Source organism: Psittacula echo (assembly GCF_963264785.1).
Source record: "Psittacula echo genome assembly, chromosome: 12".
NCBI lineage: Eukaryota > Metazoa > Chordata > Aves > Psittaciformes > Psittacidae > Psittacula > Psittacula echo.
Window position 1 is genome coordinate 7,071,426 of NC_137747.1, and position 24,876 is coordinate 7,096,301.

General features: G+C 46.3%; 1 protein-coding gene across 2 annotated transcripts; it reads right to left on the reverse strand.

The window, feature by feature from the left end:
- Positions 1-306: 306 nt before the first annotated feature.
- CABLES2 (Cdk5 and Abl enzyme substrate 2) lies at positions 307-24,398 on the reverse strand (the record flags this gene model as incomplete). 2 transcript variants are annotated; one of them, XM_080627664.1, is made up of 9 exons in its annotated part: positions 307-3,363; positions 3,821-4,025; positions 5,320-5,426; positions 5,814-5,917; positions 6,649-6,814; positions 7,506-7,614; positions 9,056-9,133; positions 9,869-9,961; positions 23,896-24,398. In XM_080627664.1, the coding sequence occupies 9 exons, from the start codon at positions 24,396-24,398 to the stop codon at positions 3,223-3,225; spliced, it is 1,506 nt and encodes a 501-aa protein (XP_080483790.1). In that variant the 3' UTR covers positions 307-3,222. The 2 variants fall into 2 exon arrangements, with proteins under 2 accessions (XP_080483790.1, XP_080483791.1); XM_080627665.1 differs by lacking the exon at positions 23,896-24,398 and adding an exon at positions 23,483-23,849.
- Between the last annotated feature and the right edge of the window lie 478 nt (positions 24,399-24,876).

The following is a 24,876-nucleotide window of genomic DNA, read 5'->3' on the forward strand; positions in this document are numbered from 1 at the left end:
CTTCCGGCGCGGAGGCAGGGCGTCACTGGGTCGGAGCGCTGCTATGTAATGGCCGTTAAACGGCCTCGATGGGGCAGTGCGGGCTGAGGGGGCCATGGAGGAGCCGCAGCGCTGCCGCCGCTCGGCCTTTGAGGGGATGCGGGGAGCGGGTGTCATCCCCGAGGGGTCGTGTCCTTCCCCACACCCCGGTCGAGGGCCGCCAGTCCTCATGGCGCCAAGAACCCGAGGGGAACCGACCGCCCTCAGAGCGGGCTGGAGCCAACCGACCCCCATGCTTCGAAATAAGGCGTTTAATTACAAACCACGTACCAAAACAGTGTTTATTTCACAGCATCTTAATCTCACAAAAAATAAAACATGGAACAGGCTACAACTCAGGCTCTTAAATAATGGAGTAAAAACCATAACATAAAAAATGTACAGCTCCTATCAAGAGAGTTCACGCTGAGCCAAGCCAGCAGCATCTTTACACGCTCCACAGCACAAGAACCCTCCCTCGCCTCGGTGTAAACCAGCGCTTCCCTTCCCAGCAAGAGGAGCTGGGCTGTGAAAATTTTTGCCAAGGCGGCAAAATCCATGGGTGAGTTTGGGTCCCGCTTTCAGTTTATTAATGGATAAACGCAATAATAGTCCTTTGCCACATGGTGGCACCTTTTAAGTGGAAAGTATTCCCGCACAGGACTGCAAGCTACACTCTAGGACCAAAAACCAACACATAGACACGCACACGGTACCGTATCTGTGCAGAAGGGTTGGCTCTGCACAGACGCCACAACAGAGGCACTGATGCATGAGCTGCACCCCTGGACGGCATCATCCCCAAACCACGCTCTACCACAGACACCACTGCAGCTCCACTGCAGGGTTTCTGACCTCTGCTCCAGCTTCTGAGCTCACCAATACCCCCCATGTGCCCAAGCCAACATTTCAGTGACCCTTAGACAAAATGAACCATTCTGAACTTAACGCTCCTTAACCTAATGTGTTCTTCTGAAAGGGGAAACAAAAGCTTGCCGGGTTATGATGTGAAACTGTAGGTTCTGCACGTGTCCCTGCAGCCCAAATGCTCACTGCAACTAGACAAACTTCCTCTGAATAGAGTGGCTGGCGAACCAAAGTGCGTTGTTTTCCTTACATGGTGAGAAAGGAAAGTTAATTTTGTTACAGAAAACTCTTTATATGGTAAAGTTGCCAGAGAAAGGCATTTTCTGATTTCATTTATACCAAAATGGTTTGCTAGCTCTGGAGATAACTGTGCCAGAAGTTTCTATGCTCAGTTCTACCTCTGTCCCCTCCCCTAATGGGTCCCCACCCCTTAATGACTTCAAGGAGTGGTGGACCACATCGTTGCCTTCACTGTTAGCTAATTTGAAGGCTAATTCTACACTAGATGCTCGGTACATCACTACTTGCATGCAAGGTCAGTTATATTCAGTAGAAAGTTTAACTAGTAGGCAAGTTTTTAAACCTTTTGGAAGATAACTGGCAAGCTTATGGTCTTAGTTACCATCTTCACTCATGGAGACTGGAAAGTCCTTCTGGGTTAGAAGTCACAAGCATTTTAAATTGTACACAATAACTTGAAGCTACATACAGCTGAACACAGTTACAAAAGATCTGATAGTCACTATATATGAAAAATACACTTTGAGCCCTTCTTAAAGAGGAAGGGGCTCCAGTAAAGTTTGATGCAATTCTAATGAAGCCAATTTAGCTTCAGACAAAACACAGCTGAAAAGCAAAGATTCAGCTTTGGTTTTGGCTACAACCAACATTTAATACAAGGAACAGGAATTTACATTACTGTACATATTAGAGAGCAAGTCCCTTGCCTCAGTACGAGGTCTAGTATTTCATTTAGGAGTCCAACTTAAATGACACATTTCTCACTTGTAATAGCCAAGCATCAGTTTTGTTCCTTGCAAACGGCTGCAGTTTGTATAATAATATTGCTTTAGAAAATAAACCCAAGAGCCAGTATCACAGAGTGTTCCAAACAACAATCAAGAGTTCATTGCCAACCTGGATATTTAAAGTAAAGGAAGGAATAGGCAATGGTCAGAGAAGTTATTTAACCTCTGAGTAAGCATTAGAGCACTGCTGGGCTGTTCAGATGTGCAACAAATGCCAGTTCTATGAGGACCATCACAGTGACCAATGCTGGAAGAACGGAGTGAAAAGGTAGCATTTAAATATTGAGCATGCTTTGTTTCATTGGCTTCATTTGGCAGCAGTAGCTCTACTGACTCATTTGTTCAGAACACATAAGACCATATATAATACAGTCATACTAAAAAGGTGCTTATTTCAGACCGTGGAACACTGAAACAAAAACTGGAAATGAAACATTTGACAGCAAAACAGCTCTTAGTCAAGCACTCATCTTGCACTAAAGGGTGAATTTGGATGGCAATGGCTTTGCTGCAGCAACCTTGTTCAACATGTGGTACTTCATGAGAGATTTTCAACCTTTTAAATCAAATGACTATTAATAACTTAAGAATATACAACTAAATTGGAACGAAGTAATTTCAGTCTTACTATAGATGTGTAGTATAGTAGAGGATAGATGCCCTGTGTATCATTAGTGCAGATAAACTGGAATTGTCTTCCTTCTATGCAAGGCCAATGCAGGTAAAGAATAAATGGCTACACGGATTCAGGATTCCCCACTAAATAAAATAACTAACTTAAAAAGCACTGGTACCAGACCAGCCAGTTTTAGGCACATCATTAAAAAAATAAAGTATGCATTTCATTAATGTAAAAATGCAAGAAGATTCTTAGAAACCTCTGAATTCTATGGTGCACTGGAATGGAAGTGATGCTTCCTTTAGTTTCAAGGAATATAATAAAGGCTTTAAAAATAAACAAAAAGAAACAATACCATAGTATTCTTCATAGGGAAGCACAGTTTTAGTAAAACCAAAAGGATAAATAAGGAATAATAAACAGCCATGACAGCTGACTGGTGAATATCTGTGCTTTAAATGTCCAAAAGAAAATTAAAGTTCATTAACTCTTCTCGTACCATCCCCCGGACTTGCCATACGTGGCCACAACGCATGCCTCAACAGTTCAGTGACACACTGCAAGCTCCAAAAGTGGCTGTAGCCAGGGCAGGATGCACGCAGGGGTGTGACGGGCTGGTGGCAACTCCACCAGCAGTGTTCAGGGATGCCATCCCCAGCGCCACTGGCTGTCAGCTGAACGTAGCTTTGGTTAAGACTGTTGTGTGAGCCGTCTGTAATGAGGTAAAACTTGGTTTTCAGGAAGATAGAGCGCCAGTTCCAAAGCTACGAGGACAGTGAATTCAAACCCAATGAGATCTCTTCTGTTGAATCTAAATCTCTCTTCTAGTTTCTATGATAGGAATAAAAAAAGAAAAGGAGGGGGAGAAAGAATGAGTTAATCCACAAGACACCAACATACTGTTTGATTATTAACATGAAACAGGAGTCAGCGATGCCTGGCCTCAGCTGTACCTACAGGACCAGAAAGTGTTGCCAGGGATCAGACAAGTAAACCAGCTTATCAGCTCAGCTGACACCCCCACAACAGTCACAATTGCTTGAGTAAGTGCAAAAATAACCTCACTGTAGGATCAGCAGGACCTTAGACTGCACCAGTTAGGTAATTTTAATGAATCACACAAATTAATCAAGGAAGAGCCCTAATGAGACATAAAATTGACTGAAAGAGCTGGTCTTAAATTAAAAGCAAGCATGCACTGCTGGAAAACTTGGCTTTGATCTTTGTCTTGTTCTATGAACTAGAAGAAGGTTTTGACAACACCTGAAGCGAGACCCAAAGTACTTACATCTATAAGGTGTTTAACTTCGTGTTTCCTGAGATCACTGCTGATCTTGGCTGCAAGCAGAACACAAGCACCAGCACACAGTTTGCGGTTCTGTTTGTTGAGTTTGCCTTGGAGGACGAGCTTCTCAAAGTAAACATAAGCCATGGAGACAGTAACTGGCTCCAGATTGCACTCTTCACTCAGGTTCCGCATCTCTCTCTTTAAACTGGGAATAGGAAAAGAAACACCCTCTCAAACATGACAGCTTTTATGAAATGCTCTGGAAACACTGCAGCTGGGGAATGCAGAAGAGCACATGGGCAAATCTCCTGTTTGTATAACCACGATGAATATAATCTTAGACTGGAGAAGTCCAGCTGGCAGAAAGCTGGAGCTGAGGCACAAACATTTAACGTAGCTGACTGTGGAAGAACAGTTCCTCACATGCTCATAAGCACTGGGGACTTAGCTGCTTCACTGGCACACAAGCTATTGCTGCACAATTCCCTCTGGGCTCCCAGACTGGTTTGTGATTCATATCATACGCCTGAACAACCCTGACTTACCGAATACCACATCAAAGTCGTGCAGGTCACAGCAGCTGCTGCAGAGAGACCTGTCTACTACACACCGTATGGAAGAATCAGGTCTGAGGGGGAAGACAGACTGGTTTACACACTTTCCACAACAGCTAGCCCTGTGCTTCAGCATTAAGGCGGACTTCATGGTGGATGCTACCTCTCCTGGCTGCCATTCATGTTACTCCTGCAAGAAGATCTCTGTGCGGACACATTACTCAGCTACAAAGAGGAGCATGCAGAACACTAGCAGAACACAGACTCTGCCTGAGCAAGCCCTGGAGCAGAGTTACACGTAGCCCTGGTGATTCAGCAGAGCTGTGTTTAAGCTGGCTATTTCAGGGGCCCTGGCTGCATTAACTGATGTGTAATACCAGCGAGATTACTCCTCTCTAAAGGCACAACAGCGCATCTCATTGATGAGTGGCCAGATGCATTTCCTGGAAGATGAGGAATTGAGTGGCATAATCCTGCCTTCACAAAATGCTTTTCTTTACCAAGGCTCCCCAAACCTAACACTCTTTATCCTAGAATCTTGTTAGAGTCCACCATCAGCCAACTGGTAACTGAAAGGTGAAAATAGCTGGAGGGTCCAGAAAGACAATCCAGTTAGAGTGGGGCTGCCCTACAGCCACACAATCACAAGGATTTGTTTCAAGGCAAATGCTTCACTGTTAATTGGCTATTAGTGTTGTCACACCACAGCTGGTGGAATAAAACCCTTTTAGGTGGAACTATGAAAACCAAGTGTTACCCTTTCCCAGCATCCTTAACATTCCTGTAAAGAGCTGCCATCCTACAGTCGGCTCAACTATCAACAAGAGATTAGTGTTTAATCATATATACTATAAATAGATCTAGTATTTGCTCCATGCAAGCGGAAAATAAAGCAGCCTTGCACAGCGTAGATGATGTTCTCATTATTCAGTGCTTGTTTCTTACCTCCTAATTTTGCTTAGCGTCAGCTTGATATGAGGAAACTTCTCTCTGAAGGTTTCATTCATATCCTTTTTAAGGTCCGAGGGTTTCACGTATTCAATGACTGTAGTCTGAAACACGAGGCAAAATTTACCATTTCTCTTGTGAGCAGTACTCACAGCCAAACAAGCCTTCCAAAGACGCTAACGCAGAGGCAAGCCTGAGTTTTGTTATTCACAGTTTAACATCTCTGTAATGTTGAATCTCAGCTATAAAGGCTTACAAAGAACTAGTAAGCAAATGGTTACAGGAAGCAAATAACACCATGGAGATAGATATGTGTCAGGTTGGTCCTCAATAAACTGAGTGCACGGACCCAAATATTTGTATTTTTCCTAATCAATTCTCAAAAAGTCAGGACTTTTTCTTCCCAGAGGAAGTTTTCTTCCTCAAGGATGTTCTTTGTAGGAGTGTCTTCCAGACACTCACTCCTCTGTTCAGGTATGCCAGTCACTCACCATGTAAGAGGCAAAGATGAGAACACGTTTGTGTTTTCCACAGGGCCATTGAGGATCATCCAGAATATTTGGATCATACTCCGCAGCTTCCCCAGCTTCACTTCCTGAGGGAATGAGCAAAGCACAAGGTACAGAGCTTTAAAGTCCCTCTTTCCTCTTTAAAAAGTTTTCAAACAACGAACTTGAGTGTTGGCAGGTCCCTGTACCCTACCAAGGTACAATACAGGCACTCTGCACATTTGTATTTCAGAAATACACCAGCTGGGTACTAGAATGATTAAAACCCACCAAGCGCTTTCTCCTGCATGTGCCTGATGCATAATTTTTGACTGAGTGGAAACTAAGCTTGTCATCCACAAATATGCACAGAAAACAACTGCTCAAGACTGAATTCCTTTGCTGATATGCTGATCTAACAGACAGCGGAGCTGTCAGGTTTGCTTTTTTACATGAGAGAAGGGATTCTGGTCACAAACTCTTTGGCTGTATTAGAAGGCACGGAGGACCACCTCTACACCAGATGTTTCTTGCTGAGTAATGTGAAACTTCATGCTTCCAAGGAAAAGCTTTGTGCTCCTTGAACTGCATAAACAGAGCTTGGCCAGATGGACAGAGGATGTAAGGAATGTGTGCAAGTCTCAGTCCTAAGGCTCATCATTTATACTTCATTAACATGCCTTCTTTACTAGGCTGTGCTAAACCAGTCTCCCTCCAGCACCAGCACATCCTTCTCAATAATGCACTTTACTCCTTGCAATTGTTTCAGACAAATACATTCCTTTTTAGCTTTTCTGCCATGTGCAGAGTGATGACAAAGCTGGTGACTGGTCCTTACCAAGGTCTGTTCCTGCTGGTATTGGTTTTGCTGTCACAGGTTTGTATCTCGATCCAGGAAGACTCCGAGAAGCACCAGCTCGACATGAGGGAACAGCACCATGGCTGTCGGCTTTGCGAACCACGAGGGCATTGGTCGGATACAGGAATTTTGCATAGGACACAACCTTAAAGAGGAGAGTTGTAGTAGTTAGAGGGGGAAGTTTACTGCAAAGCTTATTTCCAGAGATCTAGGATTTACAGACTCCAGGAACTCTGAGAGCTGGAATTTCATAGGATAGAGAATTTAGGGATTAGAATGTCTGCTACTAGAATATAGTATTTGGGAGTGGAGACCTTGAAACTGTGGGACTGGAAGAAAGGGAAAGGTTGGATGAGGAACATCTTGCTTCCAAACTATCAGTATGGAAGTGTTGTAAGAAAACTAGTGGGCCAGCAAACAAAAGGGGAGGATCTTTTCAGTACAATTCTGGCAGTATATAAACTAAAGGGTATAAATTTGGCCCACATTTCTATCAAAACATCACTCATGTTGCCCGAGATACCAGAATCCAATCAATTCTCCAGAAGCAGAGGCAGAAGTGATCACAGGCTTCAACAGCCTCTTCAGAAGCAGCATTATCACAAGCCAAATATTTCAAACTAAAGATCTAAGCAAACTTCTGCTGCTCTGAAAAGTCACAGTTCTCACTTTAGGGATGGCAAAGCACTGCACAGATTAAGTGATTTACCCCTGCAAGAAATGACCCCAGGGTGACAGCAGCCAGCTCACCCACCCGCTGTGCCCTGCCCTGGTCAATGGTTTGGGCACCGGCATTACAAATCAAGAGTCAAGAAGATAAGAACGTATTTCCTTACCTTGCCATCAGCACCCAGCTCTACTCCTTCCAGTCCAAGCACCATCTCTGTGGAGACTGAAACTCCCCCAGAAGGATGTCGCTGCTTCTGTCCTTCCATTCTTAGATCACTAAATGCAGATAGGAACACGTGCCATTACAACATGCACAAGCCCACATTCCTGTCTGGGAAACACCAGGTCTGTTCGCTACCTATAGCCAAATCCAACACTCAGTTCTCCTGTGTGGGATCAGGGCAATCCTGCAATCCCACCACCTCCAAGAAAACATTTTTAATGACTCTCTTCAAAACATGAAGATACTCATGTTCAAAAACCAAATTTCATCTCATTTTAACTCTAATCATACCAATACACCTATCAAAAGTAAACTTTTTTTCCGCAATATTATATTTCTGCATAAGACCATGCCATTCCCAACACCCAAATGCTCACTTAACAGCATTATACTACTAGATTTATACTACTAGATTTCCAGCTTCCAGAAAGGCAATTTTCCAACCACTGTGCACACACGCTTGAACTGAGAATGAAGCAGAACTCTGCTTCAGCAATGGCACCATGCAGTTTTGTCACCTATATTCCAATGCCAAAAAGCAGCTTTCAGTTGAAGAACTGCATTGCCAGCTTACAAGCAGAATGACACAGCGCTCAGAACTGCTCTAAACCAGCTCCAGTGACCTCCCTGCTTTCCTATTGAGAAAATATTTTCCCATTAACTATTTTTGTGGCAAGAGCATTTGCATACAATGCAATTCCCACCACTAAACATCTGTTTCCTTCATGCATAAGTTATGCACAGGACAGGAGTGACAATACAATTGTTCTGCCAGAAGTGGGTTTGAATAAAATTAGTATTTTCTATGGTCTATTTGTGGATCACAGACCTTCACAGAAGCAATTCAGACTGCACAAGGGACTGAGCAAGGTTGCAGGGAAGTCCAGTTACCAGCTTTGGTTTCTCACAATGACAGTTTCTCATATTGACAGTTCTATGTAGTACAAACACCAAAAGCATTTTCAGTTTAAACCGTTTCTGGTTTTCTTAGATTGCAAATAGTGCCATTCATGGCTTAGAGCTGAAGAATGGAAGAGCATCCCTAACTTATTTAGATGTAACTCCACTATAAAACCATGGAAGTTTCCAGTAAAGGCAACAGCATCCTTCCTTGATGCTCCATGTTTTGTAGTTGATTGCACTAAAGGCAGTTGATTTCTGACCCCTTTAGAAGTACAGCAACAAATCAGCTCATCTGTTCAAAGTGGCTTTTAGGGATTTCACAGGACTAGAGTGCTTGAAATCGTGAATCAACACCTGAAGACAAGTCTCCCTTTCCCACTGTTTTCCTCTTGGAGTTGGAATGAACCCTTTGACACTGTGGCAATGCCTGATTTTACTGCTCTGATAGCAAGCTTTTGTCCTTACACGTAAATAGTAGGATAAATAAGTTCACCTGCTTCAAAACAGCAGCCCCACACCAACCACACTCATATAAAGATCTTTCGCAACCCACAAACCAGCCATCTCACACAGCAGTTAAACACAACTCACCTGATCCGTAAACTCTCCCCGTAAGGTAGGATAGAAAAAGCCACACACAGTGTTCGTTTAGCACAGATTAACACTATCCTGTAAGCAGATGAGTTAAAAATAATCAGGATATGAATTAAGATGCATGAAAAGCAGCTTTCTATGGAACACGAACAGAAGACTCTTCTTGTATCACTCTGCAAGTTACAGACACTGCTATGGATTTGATGTGTTTCAGAAAGCAGCACAAGAGCAAAGGTTTCATTCTGAAAGTGCTTAGATGCAAGCACTTGATGCTTGTAAGTGCTTAGAACCAAGCTCTACATCAGAATCCAGTGTTCAGTAACTTTCGTCACCTTGGAGCTCCTCACAGGAGATCCTGGTCTTTAAATATATATCTATATGTATGTAATTTTTGCATAAGCCTTATGAAAAGATGTAGATAATATTTTACATTTAGATGAATCCTCACACCTCTATTAATAAATACGAATGCAGCCTCAACCTTTCTCTTCTGCCCAGCAACTGAGCCAAGAATTTGGCTAAACCAAGCCATTCTCCTTGAATCCTCCTTAGCATTAACCTCTTTGTGTGCTAGAGATAAGGAGGGTGTTAGAAGAGAATGATTTAACCTGCTCAAAGTAGGATGGCAGAACCATTATAATATTGCTGCAGAGGCAGCAGATATGAGCACCTTCAACAGAAGATATAAGACTAACCAGGACATCACCTTATTCCCACTGATATTAAATGGCTAACTGGATTGAACTAGAGTCTACTGAGCACATCCTATTTCACCCGAGTACAGGAGGCACCTTGCCCTTCAGAAGTTACCTGCTGTTCTTGGTGTCATACTGCCTCATGTTCTTGATGAAGTGCATCTTCTTCAAACTTTTGTGTCTTGGAGACCCAGATATAGGCTTGTTCCTGCAATTACAAACAAAAACCCAAGACCTGGTCAGGGCTCTGACAAAAAAGTCATGCCGGTTGTATGATCGGATGGCAGCACGTGCATGCAGGACCTCAGATATTGGCGTGGAAGAGGGTGGAGGGAGGAGAGGACTGCATGCAACGAGTTGAGATTAATGCTGCTTTTGAAACAAGTACCTTCGTACACTGGCATATTCCACTATGTCTTCTAAAAAGTCTAGAGAGCAGCGCTGGGAGATAAAACGCCTTCTGTAAAATGTACAACACCACGAAGAGTGAACAGTATTAGTTCATGGCCTTGGAGTTTATGAACTGCAACAGATCTATGAGCTCTTAGGACACACGGCAGGTTCTTTGGGTTCTTTTTGTTGTTGGAGGAGGGCTTCACTAAGAGTTTGAAGCTCCTGAAAAGGCCAAGAACTTGTCTCCCCCTCCAGGACCCTGAAAATACATATTTATACCAGCTTCATTATCAAGAACACTACCTTCACCACATAGCACCACCTACCTAGAAATCAAACACCTAAAAAGCTTCCAAATCCTCATTTAAATAATCTTACAAAAAATAGCACAAAGAGCTCCTTCCCATCAATGCAAGGGAATAAGTCATTTCATATTAATCTATGGGCAGATGCAGGTCTATCTGTATGAGGACTGAATCCGTGTGTACTCTCTGTTCAGAATACAGCTATCTCCTGCTGCAGGAGTAAGCAGACAGAGCCTATGGCTGTAGCTCAATAAAATTGACAGATCTCTCCAGAAAACAATAGAGAGGGTTATTAGAGGAAGCAAAGAGTACTCAGTACTCATCTGAAATCCCAGAACGGAAGACAGGAGGAGAATAATAGTAGGAATCATGTGAGTTAGTGTGACAGTAATAAGATATTACAGTTAAGCAAAAAAAATAGACTTTGCCAAAGTAAGATACATGACTATTGTCAAAGTCATTCTTCGTTGGGAGAGAGATTTACAAACGAATTGTGAAACTACAACTGCAATTTCCAGAGGAACAATGCACTCACATTCATCTACCACCAGCAAAACACTGACACTACAGCTATCAGATTCCATATTTTCTGCTTTTGTTTGAGCATATTGTGCTACAGCTTTAGCACAAGCCATGTGCGTTCAAGTCCAAGGTTTTCTTCCAAAGAGATGTAACAATTCAACTAATGGACACTACTGCCATGGAAGTCAATGCAGAAGCAGCATGTAAGACAAAAATTGTATGAATCTGGCTTGACAAGACCTACTTTTGGAAGAAAAAAAAATCCAACTTTAAACTGTATCAGAGCTCTGGCACCACCCAGACACACCAAGACCAGGCTCTGATGCCTGGAAGTTTCAAGGACCAAAGCAAAAGCATGGCACCTTGGATGGGAGGAAGGAGCAAGGGGAGAAAGGTCAAGAAAAAAGGGATTTATGAATTGTTAACAGCTATGGGCGGGTTTTACCCAGCCAAGCCATTTGTAGCTTCAGTTGATTCAAGTTAAAGATCAAAGAAACCTCCTTGGGATTAAGTCTGGTCTTGAAGCCCAGTGCTTCATTTTAAACAGCCGGACAATGTGCTATTCCTGGTGACCCCCGCCTCTCCAGCCTGAGGTGGGTAAGAAACCAAACCACACTGGTTTGTTGCTACAGAAGAGATAAGCCAGAGTTCTGGACATGAACAAAATCCATCTGCTTTTTCCTGAGCATGGTGTCCAGAAATCCAGCGCTTCAGAAGAGATGGGGTTGTGGTGTCCTTCCTTACACATTGACTCAAAACTGCTTGTCTGCAGGCAAGAAGTTATTCCTGTGGTTGTACATACCAATGATTATCTAGAGGTTTTGCAAAGCAACACTTCAATGTGAGTGTTCCTGAGACCAGAGTTCCTCACTCCCCACTGCAAGTTCCTGAGAAACAATTCCCCCTTTTCTCTGTATTCTCAAGTATATAAAGGGAATGAACACCAAACTCATGAACATTTTTCTTCTTCCCCAAGTCTGCTTATGGTGTTATTAAAATAACTACTGCCCTTTCTCTGTGAATTTGTAATGACTTCTACTCCCATATAAAACCTGTATTTTTGCCCCTAGAAGGAAACTGTTATCAGATTCTCAGCAGCACTGTTCAGTTATTCTTAAAAGAAAACGAGAACACAAACAGGTTGGAACTAAATGATCTTTAAGGTCCCTTCCAACCCAACGTATTCCATGATTCTGTGGTTCTAAGAAAAACTAGTGTCCCTTTCTGTGAACACAGGAGAGGTAAATTCTCCCACAGGGCTACCACATTCAGCATTGCTATAGACTGCCTCCTACATATGCACAGCTATTCAGGTCCTACTGAAGAACATTCCTGGCACAGCTTCAGTGCCCTTCACCAGCACTTCAGCTTTAAAATCATTGCTATTTTTTGCTTTTCAATGAGAATTGCACAAGAACATTTAATGTGTTCACATACACACGGTTCTCCAGTCTACTTTGGCACCCGACCTGCAATAAAAACACCCTCCATGCAACGCGGAGGCCAGTGTCAAACCTCCTGGCAGGAATGAAGCTGGTAACATCCAAAGCCTTCCTCCTCCCCTGGATGCAGACAGGAAGACGCCATGTGTGGTGAGCAAAGGGAACACAGAGCTAATGCCAATGACAATAGGCACTGGTACAAAGAAAGCACGTAGTTCTGTGGAAGGATCCTGCTGTGAGTGGATGGATTGAGAGTGCCATGGCCAGACCCTCACTAGAAACTCTGCAGTGCCACAGAACCACAGACTGGTTTGAGTTGGAAGGGACCTTAAAGCTCATCCAGTTCCAACCCCCTACCACAGGCAGGGACACCTTCCACTAGAGCAGTTTGCTCCAAGCCCAGTCCAGCCTGGCCTTGAACAGTGTCAATGCAGTATCTTCATGGTGGAGCCCCATCCCAAGCATTACACCTTCCAAACACCACCTCCTTTTCTCATTAACAGATACAAGAGTGACAAACACCTGAACCTGCTGCTCCAAGAGCTGATCTGTAAGCAAAATCCTCCTGTAGTGAAGGGAGGATCCTGCCCCTGCACTCAAAACCACAATGACTCATCCCCACTCTGCCAACAGGAAACTTCAGTTTTAGCTATGCTTGTAAATAATATCTTCAGTCCTCAAGCGAAGCTGTCACCTTGGAGGAATCCCAGATGAGCAAGACACTCACCCTCAGATCTTAAAGCAGGGTGCATGTAAAGAGGTCTCATTAATCCAGTTAAGAGCACCTGAAACAGTTTCCATGCTCAAGCCAATGTTTTACAGCAACACAGCTCTTTCACTGTGGTCAGACCTGCTAGATTCCTCAATATCATTAATGCACAGAACCTCTTTATTAAATAGTGCAGTACCTGGAGCATGCTGCAGAATTTAACACTTTTTGAGCAGTCTGCACTGATTTATATACATTTGCTTTAGTTTGAGTGCTCTTCTCACACAGCCAATCCACACTTCAACAACAGCCTGCACAAGATCACTTCAGTAGCTGCTAGCTTTGATAAGAAAACCATTGAGTCACGTATCCTGTGCTAAGCAGCTTCACCTAGGATAACACTTCTTGCTTTTGGCCTGGTTCACTGGAATTCAAAGGATTTTAAGTAGGTTACACAGAATGGTTGTTGCCAAATGTAACTAAACACTAAAACTGACTGTCAATGCCTATATATGCACTGCAAGTTACCTTACGCACACCTTTATTGACATGCTACCTGACAATTAGAAATCAAAGTATCCAATATTAAAATGCTTGTGGAGCAGGCTGTCATTTCAACAATATCCTAAAGAACTTTCTATCTGAAGCCTGAACCTGAAAATAGCCTGTTGGAAGCACCAGCTATTTCCTTGACAAGCTAGAGAGACATTGCTTATTGGTACATCCTTGGCCAGGAGGTCACTTTTGGGTGCTTCCTCCCCATGACTTCGGGAGCCAACATAGCAGGAACCTCCCAGACCTTCAACATTCAAACCAGCACCCGTGTTTACACAGCCAGCGTCTCGGAGGGGCCCCCAAGAAAGAAAACACATGCAGCCCATGCTCTGAGATAAGGGGCTATCGAGCAGAGGAATTATGGATTACGCCATGGCTTCTTATCTCCATGTGCACACATGGACACATAGGCCAATACCCTGCCAAATCCCTGATGAGCTAAATATGCACTTAACAAAAAGCCCACAAAAAAAATCTTGCGTTCAGATAAAACCCCAACAAATTAACGCCATGATGCATTTTGACTCTCACCCTGGGAAGCAGCAGCCAACCCTTATGTTTATCCTGATGGATTTCCCACTGAGGAAACCCAACTTCTGGGCACTTCCAGCCTTGGTGTTGTCCTCTTCTGGTCCTGCCAGAGTCCCACTGAGCACTGGCAGAGAAACTCAGTGCAGAGAGCAAACAACAACAGACAAGCAGCATGCAGGATCCCCAGCCCTGAGGTTGCAGAGCTCTTCAGTGTTGCCAGCAAAGAGGACACAGCTCGGAGTGATCTATGTATAGCACTGGTAATCCCTCCATGCTCCCGTCTCAGGAATTGAAAGGAAAAAGCTGGTTAAGTCACAGCTCCAGGTTGAAGAATAGTCACCTTGCCAATGGCTCACCAGGACTGTTTCCCCCTTCCCATGCATGGGCTGGTCTACCTGCAGACACCCAAGAGGACACAGGTACAGGTTCAGGATGCTGCTGTAGTTGGAAGTGTCCAAATTGACAGTTCTTTAGCAGATACTACAGTAGAATGCAAGAGAGACACCAACCCTGTGCTATCAGACTTGGCCTCAGGTACAGGCAGGTCTCTTCCATGCCTGCTTCTGGGTCACCATGTCCTCTAAGGGATGGTGGGGCAGCTCTTCGCACACTCACACTCCTGCTCAGTACTCCCAAACTCTGATTCCAGGTTTGGAAACAAATAACCATCACGAATCTCTTTTTAACTCCTCATATTGGCCTTTATAGTGGCCATGATCTTCCTTAAGCCCCTATGTGCTGCTGCCATTTGGCCATTTTGAAGCTTCTCTCTGTTTTGCCCTCTTGGTTCCAGCATTTCTGCCATAGCTGGTTTTGCTCCTCCCTGAAGGGTTAAATCTAGAATCATACTGGGATTCTCCTCCTATCCTAGTTAAGCCCCAACTCTCACGTGGACAAGTTTGCACTCAGCCAACCACATAACCAGAGTTCAATGGGCATTCAGCTATTTCCAGCAACGCAGCATCTTCTGCCATGACTTCTTATCCTCATCACTTCCAGAACTGCCAAGCCCTGTGACATGGATGTTCTAAAGGCCGTAACATGACTTGAGACCTCCTCCAGCCAAAGGGGCCTGCAGGGTCAATTGGCGTGGGATGGAGTCACATCCATCACTCTTCTGCTGTGGGAAGGATGCTATGCTGCATGCATCCACACTGCATGCACCCATGCAGACACACACCCTGAGGCACAGGGCTAAAATTAGCAGCAAGGCTCATATCTCTGTTCCTCTTTAGCCATGCATGCTGCTGACAGATGGGGGCATGGGGGGAGGTCAAGGATTTTTAATTAGCATGTAAAAGCAGGGGCTCATAGAATTTGGTTTCCTATTTCCCACTTGAAAGAGTTTTATTTTAATATGGATGTCCCTTTGTAAGGTCCTTTAGAGGCCCCAGTGTAATCACAGCCATCACGGGACTGAGTTATTAATATAACAAGGGCAAAACCTCATGTATTGGTTTTCGGAAGCATTAGCTTAGTACCAACTGTCAAAGGTAATGTGCACAAGGAACCCAGCTCCCAAATCCTGTTTACAATAGGAAGACATTACCTGTCACATTTGTTTTGCCAAGACATTATTTTCAAGATTAAGCTGTATCATTTTCCTTCCTTACAGGTGAGCCAACAGCCAGACATGAACCCTGCTTTGCTTTGACGAGCTAAAACACTGCCATCAAGGGATTAAGAAAACCAGTTCCAGCTTTTAAGCTTACTTCTTTGCAACTGCCATCACTTACACAGCCCAGGAGGCACACACTGTTCTCAGGCTTGTGCCTCAGAGCCTATGAGTATGAGCATCCCTGTTCTAGCATCCCTGTTCTAGCAGTGCCCCATGCCTTATCGCCCTCAGTGCTTACAGTAATGAGTTTCCTGCTCTAAAGCAGATTGAGTACAGCTCACCAGGAGCAACAAGTTCTCAGTAATTAAAGCCAAAAGCAGGCAGAGACCACATTTATTCTGAATCACCAAACCCACATACTCAGTGAAACAAATTACTCTAACAAAGAATCTACACCATGAAGCGCCCAGCACTGAGCAAGCCATTTTCATGGCTAGATGGTTTCAAGCTCTGATGTTCAATGAGAGGCAAAGACACCCTGCATAACCAATAATAAGCACACAGCTAAATGCTCCTTCTTTACAAAGGCAGCTACTCACTGCTTTATGGCACCACAAACGTGCTATTTGGATCACAGGTCACCATCCCAGGAGCTCATCCTGACATTTGTTTAAGTGTCTGACTGCCAGAGAATAAATACAAGTCTCACAGCAGGGCTGGTTTAACTTATACCTCTGCCAATCTTCACTTTAAAGAGTAAAGCCAGATGAGCCACATGAGCGTGGAAAAGTGCTTTTATGCTTCAGAGCAGGGTCCTCTGTAAGACCTCAGAATGAGGGGGGAGGCCCAATTCCTTCACCTTTGTGTTCTTATTTGAGGTTTGTTTGCAAACCTGAAGGGGCACCGGGAGCTTTCCTGCTGGTCCCAAGCAGCCAGGAGGAGATCCTGCACTCCTCAGGCACCAGTAAAGCCACGTGCAAGGAGAGGAGTGTGTCATGCAGCCTACGGGACAGGCGAGGAGCAGCACACATGAAGCATAATCTGAATAAAGTGGAGGCAGAGTAAGTGGGAAGCTCGCTAAGCCTGGAGATGTTTAAATACTAACAAGGAAAGAAATTAGATACTGTTCACAGCAGCTGCTGTGATTCACAACCACACATGATTAAGACCTAATGCCACTAGGAAATGAGCTTTGTATTCATTGCCTTTCATAAATCACATTGTTTTGGTGCTCAGAGTGTTTAGACAATCCCAAGGATAAAATAATGCCTTCCAGTAAGTATTATGAAAGCCATCTGTTGCAACAGAACCTCCAAACCAGATGTGAGGTTTGCTCTGCCCAGAGCCCACATCTAAAGCCCACTCCTAAGATCCCTGCTACTTCTCACAAAGCAAACCACATGTGCTGGCCAGGACACAAGCAGTATTCCTCTCAATCTTTACCTGTTTCTGGAGGTGTTTCTAGCTCACCAGCCTGCTCCCTCTGTGCTTTGTGCTCTGCTCACCAAGCACTGAACTGCTGACCTTTTAGGCAAGTGAAATGCAAAGTGTGTCCTTGATAACACTGTGGGCATTATGCTAGAAATACTCATGCAGCTCTCTGAGAGATGATGCTGTCACTTCATCATGTGCCTTGTTAAAACAAAAACCATCAGCACAATAAACCCAAGTTAAAAGAAAATAGAAGAAAAAGAAAGAAGCTTTTAAGTGGGAAGGCAACAATTCAAAACAGACTGGAGAAAACCCAGTCAAAGGAACTTTACAGAGGTTTCCCGGTGTTTTTATGGGCACTTGGTTCTTCCCACTCAACATCAGTCCCTCCAACCCACAATCAAGAGGGTAGCCTCACCAGGGCGAAATATTATGCTTAAATTGCAGTGACCACAGCAAAGCAAGTGCAAATCTGCCCATGGTGCCGAGCAGCAGCTTTAACCAGCAGCAGCTTAGCCTGTGCTGTGGCTGGCTAGCAAACGACACAGGCATCCAGGTCCATCTGCAGGGTACGCCGAGGTTGGGTACCACCATCCTGAGCAAGAGCTGATGCAGGAGGCGCATCCCCTGGGGAAGGTGCTGCACAGGGTAGGGGTGTTCTGAATGCCCAGGGATCACAGCCTCAGGCAGTGGGCAACGGAAATGGATGAGCTTGAAGGTCCTTTCCAACCCAAACCATTCTGATTCTATGAATGTCTCGTGAATCCAAGAGCCATCTTGTGAATCACTTCACTGCCTGCACTTCTGGGACCAGTTAAAGGTTCTTCATTTCACAGCTTTTCCAAAGAATGAGCTATAACAACTTACAGTAAGTTATGCACACAACTGCTATAAACCGAAGGTTAGCTGTTTAAAACTCTGCACTTGAAGAGCCAGCATGACAGAGTGGCTTTAGCTGAGTACCCTCCACCTGCAGTCACCTGCTTTATCAACAATACCTCGTGCTCATTACAGCATCCAAGTTTCATTACGCTCACGTGCATGTCAGGTCCTGCATTTTTAAACTCAAACTGCAGAGCTGGAAGACTTTGGAACAATCTTCAAAAGAAGGCTCAAAAAAGCATCTTCAGCTCAGCCTGACAGGCTCACGGCTCTAACTGGCTGATAGGAGGAATACAGGACAGATGAAGTTAAGTCTTCAAGATTTAATATAACTAAAACATACATAGTGTAATAAATTAGAAATTGAGACTTTTGTGAGAATCACTTCCCCTCTCTCTACTTCTCTCCCCCTCTCTTCTAAACCAAACACTCCATACCCAAATCCAGAGCAGAAAAGCTCATCTGTAGCTCAGAACTACTCCTTAAAATGGAAAGCAAAGATCCTTCCCCCCTGCCTCATCCCAGCTCGTAGTAAATTGCCAAAAAACTGAGAACCACTGCTAGTAACCATAGCCCCAGTGAAGACGCTTCACCCACAGCACTCTGGTCAGTTGGCAAAGCGGATGCAAGTCAGAGCAGTCTGCATCTCTGCAACTATCAAGGAGGACTCTGGGGCTAAGTCATGGTAAGGAGCACTGATAACCTAAACCCATCCTTCTCACTGACACCACAGTGCTCAGTGTACAGCTGCTGCTCAACATGAGCTCTGAGTGCTCAGCCTGAGGAGGCACGTGTTCACCAGCTGAGATCAGAGGGAGGAAGGCAAGAGGCAGAGATAACTGTTCTAGATTCTGAACCAAAGAAATGATGTTTTAAGTGAGTACACTGAGATCCTGCAGACTTCAGTCAAGAGTTACATTGGAAAGTAATAGTCTAATAAAGCTGGTGTTATTTGTCCTAACTTGAAGGAAGCTTGTAAAGTAAATCTTGCAAGTAAAACATAAGGAAACAGCTACAAATGCTGTGCTGCTACAAAAGGTTTTGTTTGGGCAGTGCATTCAAGTTCACAGCCAAGGAGCACCAGGATAAGGAAGCTCCAGTCATAACACTCCTACAGGCCCCACCAATTCGTCCCTTCTTACATTTAATTTGGCAGCATTTTCCCTCTCAGCTGATGGCTCATTGCCTTGAAGCAAGGCAACATTATCCCAAACACCCTTACTGCACAGCAACCATGAGCTGACAGCAAGGGAAAGGTGCAAACTGTGCTTCCAGAGCACCCCCTTTCCCACTGCATCCCAAAACCCACCGCCACGGCTCTAATCCATCCACAGGTAAAATCAGCTGCAAGTACATTTAATGCTGTACTGCCAGCTCCTGCCTCGAGATCAAAGTTACTTTAAAAGCCTCTGGTTTCTTTTAAATGAAGAGGTCACATCACCTTGGCTGTTAAGTCTGGGATTGTTTGACTCAGACCCACTTGCAAAGATGCACAGGATACAAGGACATGCATTTTCTTATCTCCAAGTTCCAGCTTACTTCTGAGTAATATACCTGGCTGGGAATGCCAGACAATAAGTACCACAGGCAGCTCTAAATTATAAGCATTTAATATTAAACACATACAATTCACCTGCAGTTGCAAATACGAGACAAAGCTGCAGCCTTATCATTTAAATAAAGTTCAAGCTTAGGTTATGTTCATTTTCAGCCCCAAGCAGCACACCCCAGTCTGCCGTTCACCTCTGAAAGGTCAAAGCTTGCCAGCCCAACAAGCAGCTTTCTTGCTGCTTCCTGAAAAGCACCGTGTGCGCTCAGGTTATTCCAAATAAGGCTTGAAATGAAAACTCAGGCTTTGAAACATTCCATTTCCTCCTTCTCAACAAAGTCTGTTTATTAACGGGGGGGGGTGGGGGTGGGGGGTGTATTGTTACAACATTTATATCTCTTGAAATGAACCCAGCAGCTAAACTGACAGTAGCACAAAACAACACCATGACTATCATAAGCATAAAAAGCCTGACCAAGCATTTCTGCTCTTCCACCCGAAGAACCAATGGGATCACACCTATGTCAGCAATCCCAGCACCCAATTAACACTCAAAAGCAGAGTTGGTCCAAAGCCTTGCTGTTATCAACTCCTGTTTAAACTCCCACCCTTAAAATGACCTAAATTAGCTCACTTGTTTCTGATTTATCAGCAATCCTGAGCATTCCATCAGCTCCCTGACCAAGGACATTGAAGCATCAGCTGCAAATCATTCAGTCTCTGTATTTATTCTTAAGCCCAGCAAAACGCAGTGAATAGATGACAAACCCAGCTGCTTTACATGACACTATACTGTACCCTCAGCAGCACAAGCATTGACATAAGGGCTGTGGTTCCCATGCCTCATGCTTTCATAACCTGGCTATTTTCAGGGCCCTGTTATCTGTGTTTCCACAGAAAGCTCAGACCCAGCTGCAGAAATTCATTAAGAGAGCTGTGAATGCGGATTTGTTCGCTGTTTGCTGCCTCCCTCCACTGCTCCTTGGGAGGCTGGTTCTGTGAAAGAACAAAAGAACAGAGCAAGATGGAAAAGGAGAAGGCAGGAGGGATGGGGAGCAGATTAAGCAGGCTGGCATAAGGGTTGTAACTGAAGATCCTGTAAACAGAAGATTCCTCAGGAAAACAAAAGTGGAAGGTGCAAGTCATTAAGTTGACAATGCTCAGACAGCAGCACAATGAAACCAAGCATCCAGGTTGAATGGTGCCTCCAAGGGTGTGCACTGCTGAAGTTTCCATTCTCAAGGACCTGACAGCTACTGAGCAACAACGAGAAACTCCACCTTATTCCTTGGGCTGTGCTTTTTACAAGGGCCTGTAGGGACAGGCCAAGGGGAATGGCTTTAACCTGCCAGAGGGGAGACTGAGATGAGCTCTTAGGCAGAAGCTCTTCCCTGTGAGGGTGCTGAGGCGCTGGCACAGGGTGCCCAGAGAAGCTGTGGCTGCCCCATCCCTGGCAGTGTTCAAGGCCAGGTTGGACACAGGGGCTTGGAGCAAGCTGCTCTAGTGGAAGGTGTCCCTGCCCGTGGCAGGGGTTGGAACTGGATGAGCTTTAAGGTCCTTTCATCCCAAACCAGTCTGGGATTCTATGATACTCTAGCTCCTGCCTGTTACTAATAACTCACCACCAACTCTAGCAGAGGTGCCATCACAACCTGCCCCGAGCTATGCTGACCAGTCCCATCAGCTTCTCGTGATTTCTCAAGTCAAACAAGGCCAAGTTTTGTGATAAATCTCTGCCCAATAAATCTATCAGGTTTAGATAAAACAATCCCCATGGATTGGGGCAAACCCCAGCAAGATGAGATCCCCGGGAAGTGGTCATTGAACATGGATGGAGGGAATCTGAAGACCCTTCAGCCTGTGCTCCTGGTGTGTTTAAGGGAGGCTCCACCAAGGGCAACTCAAAGCAGCTTTGGCAGTGACTAAAAAAGGACTCTGAGAAGAGCAGCTGCCTTAAGTGGGCACCAAAGATTAGATGTCCAGAGTCACAGCACAGATTCCGCCTCCCTCTTCCCTCCGCTGACTTCATATGCTTGGATATTTGCATGATTGCACAGCTCACCCATACAAAGTAGCAACATTAGCAAAACAACACCCAGATTGCCATGTCCTAGGAAAAGGAAACCCATTTTGTGATGGTTTGCTGACTTCTGAATCCTATTTTGCAAACACAAAAGGGGAAGTAGCATGACCATCACTGTCCTGCAGGAAAGTTGGTCCCTGAATCACTCCTCATGTATTTGCAGCAAGAGATGCTGCTGTTCCATGGGGATGAAGAGATGCTCTGTCAGAGCAAACCATGGAGCCATCCAGCAACAAAATAAATAGTGATTACAGGGGCACGGTCCATCTCACCCACTCCAGCGTGACTGGGAGGAGATATGTTGGGTCCAACACATCCCCACAGGCAGCATAAAGCCATCCTCTTGTCCAAAGATGTGTTTATCACCACATAGGTCTTCTGAAACCTGAGGGTTTCAGCAGTGTTCTCCACTCACTGTTTTCTTCTTTAGAAGTACAAAAACAGATGAACTCTCACTCCAAATCACACTTGTAAGTAGTACACAGGATGATTAATGCGATACAATACAGCCTTTCAGCCACCTCTCCCAAGCTGAAAAATCATGGTCTGTTTTGTCACAACTCAGACAGAAGCCCTTTCATTCCCTCAATTACCTCCTTGTGCTTCTCTCTACCTTTGAGTTCTGACTTACCATTCTTTTGAGGTGGATTAATTAGAACTCCTATAGCAGAACACAACACCTAAAATCAGGTGCCAAGGGAAGAGGCAGGAAGGACATCACATGAGAAGATCCCAGGAATATTTTCTTACTATGCTATCAACTTGGCGTGGGAAGGGAAAAGACCGAATCACTTACATGAACTCCATCAGCCCAGAACTCAGCATGCACAGGCACAGAGAGTCACACCCGCAGAGGTAACTGTGCTTGTAAAGCTCTTAATGTAAAACTTGCCCTCAAGAGCTTTAACTACAGTAATAAAGCAATGAAATGAAATCACAGAGCACTGAGTGCTCTGTCTTTTGTGGAGCGCTGGGAAGGAGCTGTGCCACAGCAACACCTTCGCTTTGGGCTTTCCTGCTCAACAAGCAGTACCAATCGCTTGTACTTGGTACCCATAGTGCAAACCATGCGTACCAAGCATCCATCCAGCAGACCCAGCTTTAGTTTCTCCATAAAGTAAGGAAAGAAAGGTCTCTTCCATTACAAGAAGAAAAGCAATGGGTGGTAAATGACAGTTCAAGAAGGAAAAAAACCCAGGAGGGACAACACGCAAAAGGATCTCCCCACCGTACTGACAAACAGCTACTTCTCTTTAAGTTCACTTTAAGCTCCGAGTAGTTTCGTGGAGACCCAGAACACTCCAGAGATGTACACTGAAAGGGATCACCCACCAACTGCATTAGCAGAGCTCCCCAGGTTTAAAGCACGGACATCTCTGTTTCAGCTCGCTAACAAAGCTCTGAAGCCTCTCTAAAGACCACGAAGACTTAAAGCCTTTGATACTGCTTTGCCTATCTGCAGGCTCAGAGGGCCAGCTCACTTTACAAAGCTATTTATGCCAGAAACAGCCTGCAAGGAGTTCCTTCAGAGCTCAGATCCCCAGGATCTGAGCAAGAGCCCACCTTCCAATCGACTGGAAAACCAACACTCTCAGGCTCATAGAAGCCCCTTGGAAATACACCGGTAATCCTGCACTAAAGGCCAGAATCTCCTTCCCTGAAGCTGACTCAAAGTTCCCAGCGCCTGGATATTTATTAATACACAGAGTTACTGCATAGAGAAGCAGCAGAGATAAGGACATCGGCAGCGTACACCCAAAGAGTCCTACCTAGCAATGACTCCATCAGCTTCATCTGGAAGCAGAAAGATGCAGAACCAGAGCGAAGGAACAAGCAGGAGGCAGCGCTCGGGATACCGCAGGGCTGCAGCCACAGACTCAGCGAGCGACTCCGCAACCCCCCCACCAAGCAGCCAGCCCCGGGGGCCGCTCACCCCCGGTACGCGGCAGGTGCCCCCCGGCGACAGCGGGGCCGGCACCGCCTCCCAGGGCCGCCCGTTTCCCATGCTCCGCTCCTCACCCCCTGGAGCCGCCGGCCGAGGGCCCTGGGAAACTCCGGCTCTTCCCATGGCCCCGGCTGGGGGGGGTCCCGCCGCTTCCCACGCCCCGCGGGTCAGTGCGGCCGCTCCGGGGGGGGGGGGCTTGCTGCGGGCTGGCCCGGGGGGCCCCTGCCCCTCACTCACCTCTGTCGCTGCGCCTCCAGCACGAAGCCGCCGCCCGCCGCGCTCTGCGTAGGGCTCAGCAGCCCCGTTGTGCCCGGCTTAGCGGCCGCCAGCATCCCCGGCGGGGCGGGCGGCATCGGCGGGCACAGCGGGCCGCCCAGCAGCAGCTGCGGCAGGAAGATGCCCCCGCGGGAGGGGTCCGCCTCCCCTTTGGCTCCAGCGGCGGCGAGCAGCGGGGGGACGCCGGGCAGCAGCAGCGCGGGCGGCGGCGGGCACGGGGGCGGCGGGGACTGCAGGCGCGGGGGGGCTCCGGCCGGTTCCGCTGCCGCCGCCGCCTCCTCCCCTTCGGCAGAGCCGGCGGGCGGCGGCGGCTGCTCGGAGGGCGGGCAGGGCGGGCGGCCGTCCAGGGAGATGTTGTTGAGGAAGAAGAGCGCGGCCTGGCGCCGGCGGGAATCGCCCCGCGGCCGCGGCTGCTGGCGGGGCGGACGGGCGGGCGCGGAGCCGCACGCCGCAGCGGAGGCCATCCTCCGAATGAGCCGCGGCCGCCGGGCGGGGCCCCTGCCGGCGCAGCGCGGCCGCCAGCTCGCACGCTCATTGGCTGCGGCGCGGCCGAATGTAAATGAAACCGGCAGCGGCTCCGCGCTCATTGGCTCCGGGAGCCATCATGGGTAGCTCCGGCTCTCCCCTTACCGGCCGGTAGGGCTCGACCGGGTCCTAGCGCCGGCGCGCAACGGCTCCGGCTGCCCAGGCGGCTCGGTGGTGCCCCCGCCAGGCGGGCAGGGTCTGTCCCAGGGAACGCGGTGGCTGCGGCCCCGAGCACCGCCTCCCCGTGCCTGCCCCCGGGGCTGTCAGGCAGGCAGCGCCTTCATCCCTCGGGTGCTCCCCCACCACAGCCACAAGCCCACTGTATCCGCTCACAAGCACCCACTGTGTCCCTTTGGATGACTTATTTAAAGCTTCTACTCCCCTCCATCCCCTCACTAAACCCCCAGTGACTCTGGT